The 16,325-nt window shown below is 39.7% G+C and overlaps 1 protein-coding gene across 1 annotated transcript in view; it reads left to right on the top strand.

Moving 5' to 3' along the window:
• The window catches only part of LOC139159147 (zinc finger protein 850-like), a 168,400-nt gene that overhangs the window by 38,042 nt on the left and 114,033 nt on the right, over nt 1-16,325 (top strand). Inside the window, exon 12 of the mRNA XM_070736499.1 lies at nt 12,207-13,580. Coding sequence (XP_070592600.1) covers nt 12,207-13,580 — 1,374 coding nt within the window. The remainder of the gene's footprint in view (nt 1-12,206; nt 13,581-16,325) is intronic.

Raw genomic sequence — 16,325 nt, 5'->3', positions numbered from 1 at the left:
TTTAAAAATGACTATGGCGGAAACGATTGGAGGAATACTCCAGGAGGATCCTGCTGCGCTAGCGAAAGAAATCGATGAAGTTTACAGGACTTCGAATAGTTACATCCGTCGCCACAATCTCCCAAGAGAGATTCATATCAAATTCACCAGAAAAACTTTGCGAGATGACATACTTCATTGGGCAAGAAACTCCAAACTCCAACATCAAGGAGTGGAAATAAAAATATTAAAACAAGTTCCAAGAAGTGTCAGAGAGAGCAGAAGAGATTACCAGTTTCTTACCAGAATTTTGATCAAAGAAAATATAACCTATCGTTGGTTAATCCCACAAGGTCTTTCTCTGACATGGCGCTCCACAAGATATAAGCTGGAAAATGTAGAACAAGCTAGGTATTTCTTTGAAAATAGTGGCATCAGCCACATGGACTTTTCAGACAAACAACAAGAGGCTCAACAACAACCACCACAACAGCAACCAGGGGAGATACTAGCAATCCAACAAGAAGAACTTTTGGGGGCCACTGCTCAAGTAATAGAGCAGGACCAAGGTGCTATAAGAAGAGTTCAGCCTCAGCGAGAAACCAAAAAACCTACTAAATGACAACAACTAAAGATCTAAAGATCTTTTCGGTAAATGTTAATGGACTTAATGAACCAAGGAAAAGGAAACAAATCTTTTCTAAAATCAGAAATCAAAATGCTCAAATTGCAATATTACAAGAAGTACATATCAAAAAAGATAACCAAAAATTATTGTTGAATCCCAAAATTGGAAAAATGTATGCTGCATTAGCAGATCAAAAAAAAAGAGGTGTGGTGATGTATGTAGAGAATTCTATAAATTCCAAACAAATATATAAGGATAATGATGGTAGAATACTGATTGTACAAGTTGATATTGAACCTAGACCTATAGTGGTTGTTTCTATTTATGCTCCCAATGAAGACCAAATGACATTTTATAAAAATTTACATCAAATAATAATAGATTTAGCTATTGAGAATGTATTAATAATAGGTGATTTTAATGCTATTGTGAATAGGCAATTAGACCATTCAGGGGGAGGGAGTCATAATAAAAGGAAAAAAACAAAAAGAAATCTATTACCCAGTACTTTCCAAAAAATGAAAACAGAATTATTGTTAAATGATATATGGAGGGAAAGACACCCCCATAAAAGACAATTTACGTTTTATTCTAATCCTCACAAAATCTGGACAAGAATAGACATGGTATGGACATCAAAAATGCTTGCAGAACAAATAAGGGAAGTAGAGATAGATGTTAATACATGGGCTGACCACAACCCAATAGTGGTTTATATAAGAAGGAACAACAAACAGAATATTTGGCGGATGAATAGAAATATACTAAATGATAAGAAATATAAGGATTGGATTGAAAAGGAATTAAAAATATTTCTTGAAATTAATAAAACCCCAGACACCACTCCACAGAATATATGGGATACACTCAAAGCTTATATAAGAGGGTTAACAATATCGTATACAGCAAAATACAATAAAGAAAATAAATTAAAGTACGTACAATTAATAAATGAATTAAAACAATTGGAATTTGCATCGCAGCAACACACCAAGAACAGAGACTTTAAAACAGAAATAAATGTAATTAAACATAAAATTAGAATTATAGAACAAAATCAAATAACTGAAAAAATTAAAAGAGCAAAACAACATTATTTTGAACATGCAAATAAACCAGGCAGATGGTTAGCATATAAACTTAGAAAGCAGAGTCAATCCAAATTGATAAAAAAATTAGTAGACAAAGATGGTACAATAAAATATGATACAGAAGGAAAGGCGGATATTGTTTATAATTTTTATAAAGATCTTTATGCCAAAGACAATGTTAGCGAAGATGAGGTTTTTAATTACTTACAGGCTTCAAAATTACCACAAATAACAGAAGATCAACAGACTATGTTGGATGGTCCAATAACAATGGAAGAACTCCTAACTATAATTAAAAAACAGAAAAACAATAAGGCCACTGGTCCAGATGCTATACCGGCAGAATGGTATAAGATAGACAATGAAATAGTAAGAAACTATATGTTAGAAACTTTTAATTTATGTAGACTTGACGGTAAAATTCCGAAATCTTGGTCAGAATCGCTGACAACTTTAATACACAAATCCGGCACTGACCCAGTAAAAATCAAAAATTATAGACCCATATCTTTATTAAATGTAGATTATAAAATATTTATTGCCATTTATGCAGATAGATTTAAAAGAATTATAAATGGAATAATACATCAAGACCAAAATGGATTTTTACCAGGGCGACAAATAAAAAATAATCTTAGAACAGTAATAAACACATTAGAATACTATGAACAACACCCAGATAAGACAGCATCCTTAATGTTCTTAGATGCTCAAAAGGCCTTTGACAACGTTAACTGGACATTTATAAAAATGCAATTAAACAAAATGAGATTTGGCTCAAAATTTGTTAATTTAATAGATACTATATACTCAAAACAAACGACTAAGATAATATTAAATAATAATCAATTACAAGCACTTGATATAAATAAGGGAGTTCGTCAAGGATGTCCTATATCACCATTGTTATTTATTATGACACTTGAAACTTTATTAATTAAAATAAGAGCGGATTCCGAAATAAAAGGTTTAACTATAGGAGACGAAACTTACAAACTCCAAGCTTTTGCAGATGACTTAACGTTTATAATTGAAGAACCGATAACAACTGTTCCTTCTTTATTGCAAACTATTGAACAATACGGAAAGGTAGCAGGTTTAAAGATAAATAAAAGCAAAACTTCTTTCTTAACTAAAAATATGAATAAAACACAAGAAACTAAATTAGAAAATATTTCTGGAATAAAAACCGTAAAGAAAGTAAAATATTTAGGAATAAACTTAACAGCGAAAACAATAACATTAAAAAATGATAATTACATAAAATTATTATCAGAAATTAAAAAAGATTTAGAAACATGGAATAACCTGAAAATATCATTTTTAGGAAGAATTGCCACAATCAAAATGAATATTCTGCCTAAGGTTTTATTTCTCTTTCAGGTAATTCCAATAAACCCAGGGGGAACTTTTTTTAAAACTTTGACAAACTTAGTTAAAAAATTTATATGGCAAGGGAAAAAAGCAAGGATAAAAATAAACTGTTTGGAAGACATTAAAGAAAGAGGAGGATTTGGTCTTCCAAACTGGAAATTATATTACCAGGCTGCCGCCTTAACATGGATTAAAGATTGGATAACCTTAGAGAATAAAAGAATATTAAATTTAGAAGGACATGATCTTATGCTGGGTTGGCATGCATTTATATGGTATGACAAGGAAAAAAATCACTCATATTTTAAAAGACACACATTAAGGAAGTATTTACTAGAGGTTTGGAAGGACATAAAGAAAAATCACTTCTTAAATGTTCCAGAATGGATAGCCCCTTTAGAAGCGATAACACATCCAAAATCTATAAAAGACACGAAAATATTTTATAGATATAAAGAATTATTAAATGATCAGATGAAGCTAAAGCCTAGGAATAAACTACAAGAAGAAGGGATAATAATAGATTGGTGGCATTATGCCCAGATTCGATCCAGATACCAGAAGGATATAACTCTTTACACTTTTAATAAAAGTAAGAATTTGCTAAGTCATTTAATTATTAATAATTCAGTAAAAATGATAGGGAAAACATATAAATTCCTTATCGCTCACAAAAATATAGAGTTGACTTTAAAAGATACCATGATAAGATGGTGCAGAAATATAGGTAAGGAAATAGATATAGATACTTGGGAAAAAGTTTGGATTAATAATTGGAAAATGACCAAGTCAGTTTCATTAAAAGAAAACCAAATTAAAATGTTTTATAGATGGCACCTTCCACCAAACAGGATAGCAAAAATGTTTCCTAAAACATCCCCACTGTGTTGGAAATGCAAGAAAGATATAGGAACTTATTACCATCAATGGTGGACATGTGGTAAAGCTAAAATTTATTGGAAGATGATTGAGAAGATATTAAAAGAAATATTAAAATATGACATAGATAACACCCCGGAATTTTACTTATTAGGAATTACTAATCAGACTTATAAGAAGGAAACTCTTTACTTAATAATACACATACTAACTGCGGCTAGAATAATATATGCGCAAAACTGGAAGGGGGAGGAAATCCCCAAGAAAGAAGAAGTTATAGCTAAAATATTAGATTGCGCTGAAATGGATATGATGACACGACGATTAAACGATCAAGAAGATACAAAATTCTATGAAACATGGAACAACATATATAAATGGTTAGATAAGAAAAAATAAGAGATAGATCTGTTTTTATTTAGGTAATAACAATATTAGATGTATTTGTTGATGATTTTGATATAGTAGTTTACTCACAAGCGATATATTAAAAATTCTGTTTTATGTATGTTTAGTAACTGAGATTTGTTTGAATGTTTGATTAGATGAATATATTACACATAAACAACATATTAAGCTTTTTTACTTATACCGTACTAACATTGTATTTAAGATTTGAAAATTTTTTACTAAACTTTTTAACATTTAACAAATGTTTGATTATGTATTCTTTTTTCTATTTGAATGTACACTTTCAAAAGAAGCGGGGAAATACATCCCCATTCTATGTTTAATGTTTGTATGTCTGTATGTCTGTTTTATGAAAAATAATAAAAAAATTGAAAAAAAAAAAAAAAGAAACAACATGTAATAAATCTAATATTTAAAATAATTTTAAAAACCCTTATTTAAAAAACCAAACATATACACAAGCATACCATGCATAAATTGTATAGGCCTAGGGGGAAGGGAATATCTCAATTCCCCCATGCTTGACGACAAAGGTGAGTTTTTAAGGAGCTTACAAAAGGCGAGGAGGGCGAGGGCAATTCTGACCTCTGGGGGGAGCTGGTTCCAGAGGGTCGGGGCCACCACAGAGAAGGCTGTTCCCCTGGGTCCCGCCAAACGACATTGCAAAGTAGGCAATAGCAAGAGCACTTATATACCACTTTGCATGGCTTTTACAGCCCCCTCTAAGCAGTTTATAGTGTCACCCTCCCCCCCCCAACAATCTGGGTCCTCATTTCACCGATCTTGGAAGGACAGAAGGTCGAGTTGACTATGAGCCTGGGGAGACTCCATCTGCCAAACTGCTGGCAACTGGCAGTCAGCAGATTCATAGAGTTGGAAAGGACTTTGTAGGTCATCTAGTCCCAGCCCCTGCCCAAGCAGGAGACCCTCTTTACAACATTACAGCAGAAGTAGCCCATCGCTCGAGGTTTGGGGGTTTTGAAAGAAAAGATTGGACAGCCACCTGTTTGAAAGGGGAAACCCTCTACCCTTTCAGACAGGGTCTCCTGCTTGAGCGAGGGGTTGAACTAGATTCAATTCAATTCAATTTATTAGATTTGTATGCTGCCCCTCTCCGTAGACTCAGGGCAGCTAGATGACCTCCAAGATCACTTCTAGCTCTATTCCGAAGGATTGAAGCTTTTCCTTGTTGGCTCAACCTTTGTTTTAAATTGTTCTTCTGGTGTATTAGAAAGAGAGGTGCAGACTTTTTTTTAGCAGGTTGAGTATATCTGGCTTGTCCACAGGAAAGCAGTTCAGAACCCACAGGCTCCTTGCTAGATGCAGCTGGGAAGGAGAGGAGCTGAATAGACACAGTGTGAGGAAGCCATTGAAATGGACATGCCGAAGTAGGTGGAGAATGGAGAGGAGCTCCAGGCCTTTCTGAAGCTGAGCCTGAGGAAGGTCGGGAGGCCCGGGCTGGAGACAGGCGGGAGACTGTCCATGACAAGCCGTTAAATTCAGAGGTCGAGCGTTTCTGCTGCTTTTGCTATTTGGAGTCCACCCCGGGACCCCAGGAAGTTTACAGCCACTGCAGCAGCTTTACTATCAATGGCTGAAGCTCAAGAAGAGCAGTAGAGCTCAGGTGGTGGACTGGGTGAACCCTGTCTGTCTTATCTATCTATCTATCTATCTATCTATCTATCTATCTATCTATCTATCTATCTATCTATCTATCTGAACAAGTATAGGATTATAGTTTGTATAAGTATAACATAAGTACTAAGTAATGATAACAGAAGACAATAGTAGGACAGGGACTGTAGGCACAATGGTGCGCTTATGCACGCCCCTTACAAACCTCTTAGAAAAGGGGAGAGGTCAACTACACAATCTGAGGTTAAAGTTTTTGGGGTTTGGGGAAGAAATCACAGAGTCAGGTAATGCGTTCCAAGCATTGATCACTCTATTGCTGAAGTCGTATTTTCTGCAATGGAGCGGTTTATGTTAAGTTTGAATCTATTGCATGCTCGTGTGTTGTTGCAGTTGAAGGTGAAGTAGTCACAGGAAGGACCTTTTGGTATATGATTTTATGAACTAGATCGGAGATGACATAGTTGTAATTTGTCTAATCACAGTATTTCAAGTATGGTGGAGTAAGGTGTTTTGTTGCAAGAGGAGGAGTGAAGGACTCTTAGTGTGAAATATTTCTGGACTCTCTCAATTGTATTTATGTCTGATATACAATGCGGGTTCCATAGAGGTGAACTGTATTCTAGAATTGGTCTGACAAAAGTTTTGTAAGTTCTGGTTAGCAGTTCAATGTTTTTGGAGAAGAAGCTGCGTAAGATTAGATTAACAACTCTTAATGCTTTTTTGGCAATGTTGTTACAGTGGGCTCTGGTACTTAGGTCATTGGATATGATGTGCTGCCCCCGGAGATGGCAGGCTGGCTGCGGGAGTGTCGGACAGCAAGCTGCTCCCAGGCGGTAGTCCTGGCTGAAGGCTTCTTGCTCAGCCAGGCCGAGGAGTGGAGGCAGCAAATGAGAGACTCGACCTTAGGAGGATCCCCCTCAAGATATGATTTTCTTTGACTAGCCTGTCCACCTCAAATGCGCTCTGTAACAGTAGAAGAGACTTTGTCCTTCCATTTCCTCTCCAGAGTTGTGTTTCCCCATCCTGATTATTCCACAGGAGGAATGAGAATTCCAAGTGGATGTGCATTTTGCCCATGGATATAAAACAGTCTAGCTTTGAAGGCATAGTGTTGTGGTTAGCTCTGGCCCAGCTCCTGCCCCAAGGACTGTTGATGTGGGGGAGACATCCACATGCTGCAGGCCTGTTTTGCCCCCGGTGGAATCTGCTGATGAAGGCTCCTCTGACCAAGAAGACATGAGTGACAAGGAGGAGGAGAGTGTGGCAGACAGCTCAGAAGGAGATCAATTATCTAGCTCCTCCTTGGATTCAGAACAAGAGTTAATGATACAGCCACCCATGCGGAGAGCGATGCATAGGCAACAACAACTGAGAGATTATTATCAAAGAAAATGAGGCCACCTGTGGTTGGGTAGGGCTGTGGTAATTAGTGAGGCTGCTATAAATAGCAGCTTGTGGATTTGGCCATTGAGGAGGATTATCTGATCGTTGTGTTTCATGACTGCTTTACTGATTTTGACCTTTTGTGTGCTGATTTTCCCCCGCTTTGAAACTAAACCAGGCCAAAGTGTGTTTCACTTTGTGAAAGAAGAAGGACTGTGAATTGCCTCACAGCTGCAAGCTAAATATCACAGAACTGATAAGGGACTTGTACAAATTACCAGTTTGTTTGGAGACGAGTGCTCTTTGCTATACCAAGAGGGCTTGGTTTAAGTGAATTTTCATTATAAAGAACATTGTTTTGAATTTTCAAATGTGTGTGTGTCTGAAATTGTATCTGTGCATTTTTGGGAGGATTCTACCAGAGAGCCCGACAGAACACATAGAAGAATACTCTTGTTCCAATGTTCATTTGTTGTAAACTTTTGTGATTCTGGATGTTATTTCAGATGCGGGAGCCCTTCATGAAGGAATTTTTGGTACCAACTAAAAGAAGAGAATGTATTTTGGGTCCCTCGATGGAGCAGCTGTTGGGAATGATCCCTGAGGAGGATCCAATTCGGGTCATGTCGCCATGTAAGTGAAGGTTGCTTCTTTGAGGGCATAGAAGCTTCAAAGTGCTTTCGTTCATGCACTGCTTTTACACGAAACGCTTGGGCCGCTGTTGGTTTATAGTGCTTCCCTTTTACCTCAATCGCAGGGAGCGGAAGGCTGTTGATGGATGTTGCAGAAAGATCTCCTCTTGGTGGTGAGGCCACCACAGCTCAGGTAGGAGAGCTTCATTGAAGCATAGAAGCCTTTGGGAAAGAATGGGGAAGTCCGTTTTGATCTTGGGACAATGCGGGACCTGTTAAGGAGATTACGTCTTGAGATCAGGAGTTGGCTCAGTCTCATTTTCAAATGGTTATCTTTGCTCTAGGCAGCCCAGAGCGAATGGAGCATTTTCTTTTTTCTGGGCGCTTGGAGAGGGAATAAACCACTTTGCTGTGGTGACTCCCTCACACTGCCTCCCATACCCCTGGCGCAAGGTTGCCTCCTGGAGCATCTGGGCGCGAAAAGGCAAAAGGGAGCGCTTCGCCCCAGCCAGATCAACTCAGCTTCAGCCAAACCGAGGAGTCACCACAGTGAAGGAAAGGCGTCGGCTATAAAGTGAGTGAGTAAGAGGAGAGGGGAGCCCTTCAGCATGGGAAGGAAGAGGAAGCAGGTAGCAGCAGCAGCAGCAGCCTCCTTTCGTTCAAAGAAGCGGGAGGTTCCCCCTCTCGCTCGCCTGGGTTTCTCTCTCTGGCGCAGTGCATGGGAGTCAGCCTCACGCCAGGTATATGGGAGGTGCGTGCTCCTCCTCGCGGCCTCAGAGTCCCTCTTTTTTTTAAGCCTTAAACTTTTGGATTTTTTTTTATTCCCCTCACATCACCTTCCTTTGGCAGCTACTGTCCTCCTCCTCTTCTTCCTCCTCCTCCTCCCACCCAAATTCTAAGCTTTTATTTCTTTGCTAATGGGTTTGCACGCATTATATGCTTTTACATTGATTCCTATGGGAAAAATTGCTTCTACTTACAAACTTTTCTGCTTAAGAACCTGGTCACGGAACAAAATAAGTTCTTAAGTAGAGGTACCACTGTATATGAAATCTGAGACAGAACTTCCTGGGACATCTGCTGACGAACTTTTCCTTTGAATTCCAAGGTTTGGTGTCCTTTGAGGAGGTGGCTGTGTGTTTCACGGAGGAGGAGTGGGTGCTGCTGGATCCCAGCCAGAGAGCCTTGCATGAGGAAGTCATGCTGGAGAATTTTAGGAATGTGGCCGATCTGGGTAAGGGCTTTGGCCTCAGTTAATTGTAGGAAGTCTTTTGTCTTAAGTGGAAAGAGAAGAGCATCTGACTAGAATTAAACACAGGAAGAAAATGACCTATGTCTCTTTGACTTGTGTTCCTCATAATCACCCAGTCTCCTAGATTACCGAATAACCAATGTCAGTTCTCATACTGCCTTTTTGGCTCTGAGTAAACATGTACCATATTTTTCGGACTATAAGATGCATCGGAGTATAAGACGCATTTTGAAGATGTAAACAAGAAAAGGAAATGCCTTCCCCTGCCCCCAGGAACATTTTGCAGGCCTCCCAAGCCCTCTGCATGTCCCGTTTTTGCGAAAGGCCTGCAGAGTGCTCTTGGGATCTGGAGAGGGCAAAAATGCCCCCGTTTTCACAAAAAATAGGCCCATTTATCATCTTCTAACCCTTTTTTGCCATTCCCAGTCCCCAGGAACACTCTGCAGGCCTCCCAAAGCCTCTGCAGGCCTCCCAAAGCCTTTGCAGGCCTGTTTTTTTTTGCAAAAACAGGATGTACCACCCAGAGCTTGGGGAGGCTAAAATGGCTGTATTCAGTGTATAAGATGCACCAATATTTCCATCCTCTTTTAGTGGGAGGAAAGTGTGTCTTATACTCCAAAAACTATGGTAAACTCCGTGTAGGAATGAGAGCAAGTGCCATTATTTCCCTAAGTAGTTCAGCCCAATATTGTTCTTTCAGCAGCTCTTTTAAAAGATCAGTGTTTGGAAACCTGGGAAGATTTCAAGAAGCTAAATAAGTTTAAATTTATTGCTGGACTAGGCAGTTGGCACACAATGCTGTGTAAGCAAATTCATATTTTAACATTCCTGCAGTGATACCATACTTATTGGCAGTTTAGCATCTTCTCAACCTTATCATACATTTAAAATTTCCATTCACTAGTTTATAGCTTCTCCAGTCAATCTTCCTCCTGTCCTACTTGGTGCTGTTGCAGTCTTCTTGGTGTCTGTATTGTCTCCTGTCTATTGGGCTTGTTACCACCAGGTGGATTAAAGCCCCTCAGTGCAAGGTCATGCCACTGCCTCCTTGCTGTTCACCTTCCTGGCTGCCAGGTTTCATCTGTCGCAGTCTGCTACCTCCAGGCCAGGCCCACAGAGTGGCTGTGGGTCTTGCCTCCCAAGGACAATTCCATCTGTCCATCCATTACCCGGGGGGGGGAATTATTGACCCCCTCAGAGAGGGTCTGCAACTTGGGCTTCCTCCTCGATCCATAGCTCACATTAGAGAACCATCTTTCAGCTGTGGCAAGGGGGGCGTTTGCTCAGGTTCGCCTGGTGCACCAGTTGTGGCCCTACCTGGACCGGGGGTCACTGCTCACAGTCACTCAAGCCCTCATCACCTCGAGGTTCGACTACTGTAATGCTCTCTACATGGGGCTACCTCTGAAGAGTGTTCAGAAACTTCAGATCATGCAGAATGCAGCTGCGAGAGCAATCATGGGCTTCCCTAGGTATGCCCATGTTACACCAACACTCCGTAGTCTGCATTGGTTGCCGATCAGTTACCGGTCACAGTTCAAAGTGTATAAAACCCTTATGGCATCGGACCAGAATATCTCTGGGACCGCCTTCTGCCGCACGAATCCCAGCGACCGGTTAGGTCCCACAGAGTTGGCCTTCTCTGGGTCCCGTCAACAAAACAATGTCATCTGGCGGGACCCAGGGGAAGAGCCTTCTCAGTGGCGGCCCCAACCCTCTGGAATCAACTCCCCCCGGAGATCAGAATTGCCCTCACCCTCCTTGCCTTTCGTAAACGCCTTAAAACCCACCTCTGTCGTCAGGCATGGGGAAATTGATCCCCCTGGGCTGTTTCTGTTTTATGTATGGTTTATATGAGATGTATGATTGCTTTTTATATTAAGGGTTTTTAAATTGTTTTAATCAATTGGATTTGTACTGTTTTATTGTTGTGAGCCGCTCCGAGTCTTCGGAGAGGGGCGACATACAAATCTAATTAATAATAATAATAATAATAATAATAATAATAATAATAATAATAATAATAATTCCTTCATTTAATTCTTAATGGCCCCTTGCTCCTAATCATTCAGTCTTTGGATAAAGATTGGGGGTTTATTTTCCCATAAGGAAAAAAAACAGGAAACGTCTGTTAAAATTAAGAGGGATAGTTGCAGAGGCACTACTAAAAATAAAACAGTAGTGGTTCCTTCCAGGCATACAAAAAAGAACTCAAATAAAATCTTAGATATACAGAAATAATAGATGCATCTTTTTTTTCTATTGTAAATTAACTTTTTCTTTCCTTTTTGTTTTCAAACCAGATCATAGGCAGAAGCAAAATAATTATAAGAAGCCCAGGGTAGCACTATTACAAATGATCAAGTTTGAAGAAGGCATGTTTGAACATCAAGGGGTATCACAAAGGAGTAAGAAAGACTGCATAATGAAGGGAGGGAAGAGTTCTCCTTTGGACTGTAATGCATTTCATGATATCCCAACGCAGCTAGTTCAACAACAAGAAGATAAAAGAAAATATAATGGAAGTGGTGGGAGAGGCAGCAAGAAATTTGATTTCTGTAAATACCAGCCTGAAAAGGAGCAATATGAATATCAAGATGGGAAGAGTGTCAATTGTACCTCTTCCGTTAATTTACATGGCCAATCATATGTCAAGGACATACCATATGCATTTATGAATTGTGAGGAAAGTTTCAATTTGAGCAGTCATCGTATTTCCGATAACAATGAAAAACAGTGTGAGGGTCCCAGTAAGAAACAGTTGTTTATTTTACCCACAGAACTTCCCTCAAAGGAGAAACCATATAAATGTTTGCAGTGCGGAAAGGCCTTCACACAGCGATGTAAACTTACCATCCATGAAAGAACCCACACGGGGGAAAAACCATATGTGTGCCTGGTCTGCGGAAAGACCTTCACGCAGAGATGTAAACTAATCATACACGAAAGGATCCATACAGGAGAGAAACCATACATATGCCCGGTGTGTGGCAGAAAATTCAATCAAAGCGGTCACCTAACAAGACATGAAAGAACTCACACTGGGGAGAAACCATATTCGTGCCTGAAGTGCGGGAGGAAATTCGGCGAAAGTTCAAGCCTTGTGATGCACGTCAGAAGCCACACGGGAGAGAAACCGTATATATGTACGGTATGCGGAAAGAGCTTCCGTCAGAACAGCGTCTTTGTTTGCCATAAAAGAATCCACACTGGCGAAAAACCCTACAAATGCACAGTGTGTGGAAAGAACTTCAGTCAGAACAGTAGCCTTTTGAAACATAAAAAAATCCACACGGGGGAAAAACCATATCAATGCCTGGACTGTGGAAAGAGTTTCAGTGTACGCTCGGATCTTACCTATGATAGAAAAATGCACACAGGAGAGAAATCATTTAAGTGCTTGGAATGTGGAAAGAGCTTCAGTTGCAAGCCTTACTTTATTCGCCACAAAAAGACCCACACAGGAGAAAAACCGTACAAGTGCTTGGAGTGTGGAAAGAGTTTCAGTCAGAAGAGTCACCTTGTCAAACATAAAAGGATTCATACAGGGGAGAAACCCTATCAGTGCCTGGAGTGTGGGAAAAGCTTTACTGCAGCCTTAAATCTTACATATCATAGAAGAATGCACACAGGGGAAAAACCTTACAAGTGTTTGGAATGTGGAAAGAGTTTCAATTGCAGCAGTTATTTTATTTGCCATAAAAGGATCCACACGGGGGAGACACCATATAAATGCCTGGAATGCGGGAAGCGATTCAATAGGAGCAGTCATCTTGCTTATCATAAAAGGATGCATACAGGAGAGAAACCGTACAAATGCGCAGAGTGTGGGAAGAGCTTTTCATATAACAACGGCCTTAGGTATCATCAAAGAATTCATACTGGAGAGAAACCATATGCCTGCTTGAAGTGTGGAAAGAAGTTCAGTGCAAGTGCAAACCTTACGATGCATATAAGAATCCACACTGGGGAGAAACCCTATCAATGCACGGAGTGTGGGAAGAGCTTCCATCAGAACAGTGTCTTTATTTGCCATAAAAGGATCCACACTGGAGAAAAACCGTACAAATGCACGGAGTGCGGCAAGAACTTCCGTCAGAACAGTAACCTGATCATACATAAAATAATTCACACAGGGGAGAAACCGTACGAATGCACAGAATGTGGAAAGAGCTTCAGTCACAAAAGTCACCTCACAAGACATAAAAAAATCCACACGGGAGAGAAAACCTGCAAATGCACAGATTGTGGAAAGAGTTTTAGTCGAAATAGTCACCTTATGAAACATAAAAGAATCCACATAAAAGAGAAACCATAACTGGAGAGCTTTCAACTAAATAAGTATTTTCTTCTTTTAAAGGGAAAAATAGAAATATGTTGACTGTAAAGTTCAGTGGTCAGTTGTCAAGCTTAAAGGAATCCACATGAAAGAGCCATAAAAACACCTAAAGTGTGGAAATACATTTAAAACAGTATTGCACTTATTTTTCATAATAGGTTGTATTTTGGGGGAAATGCCTGGAGTAAATGGAATTACGAGGACTGGCATTTTTTTACTTAACTAACCACAACTGGAGAAAACAAATAAATGTAGTAATTTAATATGGGGAGAGATAAAGGGAAAAAAAAGTTTGTTTGTTTTGGCATAGCCCTGAACAGGAATCCATCTAGGCTTCTAGGGTGTGTATTATCATAAGAAGACATGCAAAAAAGGGCAACCAGTATAATAAAGGAAATGGAGCATCTTCCTTATGAAACCAGGTTGCGACGCCAGGTCAAGAAGCACCAGGACAGAGGACAAGCCCCTGTCCCGGCCCTGCCAGAGATCATCCATCATAGCAAAGCTAATAAATTAAACCTTGTATGAGAGCACAGGAGTGGAATGTGATTTATTTCTCAGATGCTATTTGGTTTGTTGACAGCAAATTCCAACACTAAATTATCTTCCCTTCCCCATCCAAGTTAAGGCATATAAATCCAAATAAATAAGTAAGTAGGTAGGTAGGTAGGTAGGTAGGTAGGTAGGTAGATAAGTAAGTAAGTAAGTAAGTAAGTAAGTAAGTAAGTAAGTAAGTAAGTAAGTAAGTAAGTAAGTGATATTGTTTGTTGTGATGTCCTACACCTCTCTGCCCTTCCCACCTTAAAACTTGCCTTTATTCTGGCATGGCAAATCCTGATTCCATTCAGGTGACTCCATATTTGGATTCAATTAACTCGATTTTTCTCCTACCACATCAAAAGTAATTTCATTAAACTATCCAAAATGCAAAAGGTTATTGAACGAGACGGTTGTGTCTCTACTTCAGATTACTGCTGCCTGAAAATCAGTTTCTTTTTCAACAACTTAACTCAATAGATATGGAGAATAAAATAAGTTTCCTAAAGACAAGTCAATGCCCTTGTGAAATATGTATGTATTATCATGAAATTCTCCATTTATGGATGATTGCTGCATTGCAGAGAAAAATAATTCTTTTTTCAAAGTACAATGACATTCAATGTGAAAATGGACTGGAAAGACCAACAGGAGTGGGAGCAGGCAAAGCACTTGCTGTTGTTCTGACTGTCAGGGTCAGTGGCTAAAGAAGACCAAAAGGAGCATGAAGGCTCAGGTGATGGACCTGGTGATATCTTGGAGTTGTTCCTGGTTGTCCAGCTCTCAAAGATGGTGAACTGGTGAGGGAGCACAGCCTATTGTCAGGTGATGGCCCTAGCCAAAGGCTTCCTACTACTAGGAAGTAGTAGAAAGTAGTAGGAACCCATCAGTGATGGGCTCCTATGGGTATGGTCAAGTACACAGAACCGGTAGAATTTTTTTCCCCCTTCTGAGCTCTGGGTATGTTTTTCCTATTGCAGTAAATGTGTATAATTTTAGAAGAGCTGTATGTGTGTGTGTACATATGTGTGTGTACATACACATACAGTTTATATAGTAGATAATGTAGTATATTTTTGTGTTCCTGTGTATAATATCCATGTACACATACGGCATATATACATAGAATTAAATAGTATTTTTTGGATGTTCAGTAATAATAAATAGATGGGGAAATTGTATCTCTTTGAGGTGAGGAGAGGTCAGGCACCCTAACCCAAAACCTTGACGTGAGTGACGTCAAGTTGGCCACCTTTAAGCAAGTCACATGACCTTTAATCAACCCCCAGTCACATGATCAAACCACTCCCACCTAGCCACATGGCAGGCAGGCCACACCCACAAAATAAGTAACGCCCACAGTGTGGTAGTAAAAAAATTTGCAGCCCTTCACTGGAACCTATCTGGGTTATTACTACTAACCCAGAGGGAGGAACAAACTCGGGCAGCAAATGAGAGATTCAGATCCTGGAAGGATCCCCTCAGGAGGCTTTTGTTTCCATAACCACCTTGCCCAGTTTAATGATAGTTGTAACTACAGAAGAGACTTTGGTTTCCTCATTTTCAGTCCCATTGTTTGTTTGTTTGTTTGTTAGATTTGTATACCGCCCTTCTCCGAAGACTTGGGGCGGCTCACAACAGTAATAAAAACAATATAGTAGTGGAACAAATCTAACATTAAAAAACATATAAAACCCTATCATTATTTAAAAAAACCAAACAACACATTCATACCAAACATAAAAAGTATAAAAAAGGCTGGGGGAAAGGTGTCTCAACTCCCCCATGCCTGGCTGTATAAGTGAGTCTTGAGTAGTTTACGGAAGACAGGGAGGGGGGACAGTTCTAATCTCCGGGGGGAGTTGGTTCCAGAGGGCCGGGGCCGCCACAGAGAAGGCTCTTCCCCTGGGGCCCGCCAAATGACATTGTTTGGTCGACGGGACCCGGAGAAGGCCAACTCTGTGGGACCTTATCGGTCGCTGGGATTCGTGCGGTAGCAGGCAGTTCCGGAGGTACTCTGATCCAATGCCATGTATTTCCTCATCTGGATCTTTCCTCAGGATGTATTTGCATACACAGAGATGTGTGCAAAACAAAATTACCACTAAGCTTTACTGTAAGAGGTTGAAGCTAGAAAAGAGCAGAACTCAGATAATGGTCCTAGTGATCTTGGAGTAGTTCCTGG

The sequence above is a fragment of the Erythrolamprus reginae genome, chromosome 2, assembly GCF_031021105.1.
Source record: "Erythrolamprus reginae isolate rEryReg1 chromosome 2, rEryReg1.hap1, whole genome shotgun sequence".
Classification (NCBI taxonomy): Eukaryota; Metazoa; Chordata; class Lepidosauria; order Squamata; family Dipsadidae; genus Erythrolamprus; species Erythrolamprus reginae.
This window is presented reverse-complemented; position numbering and strand designations above follow the sequence as displayed.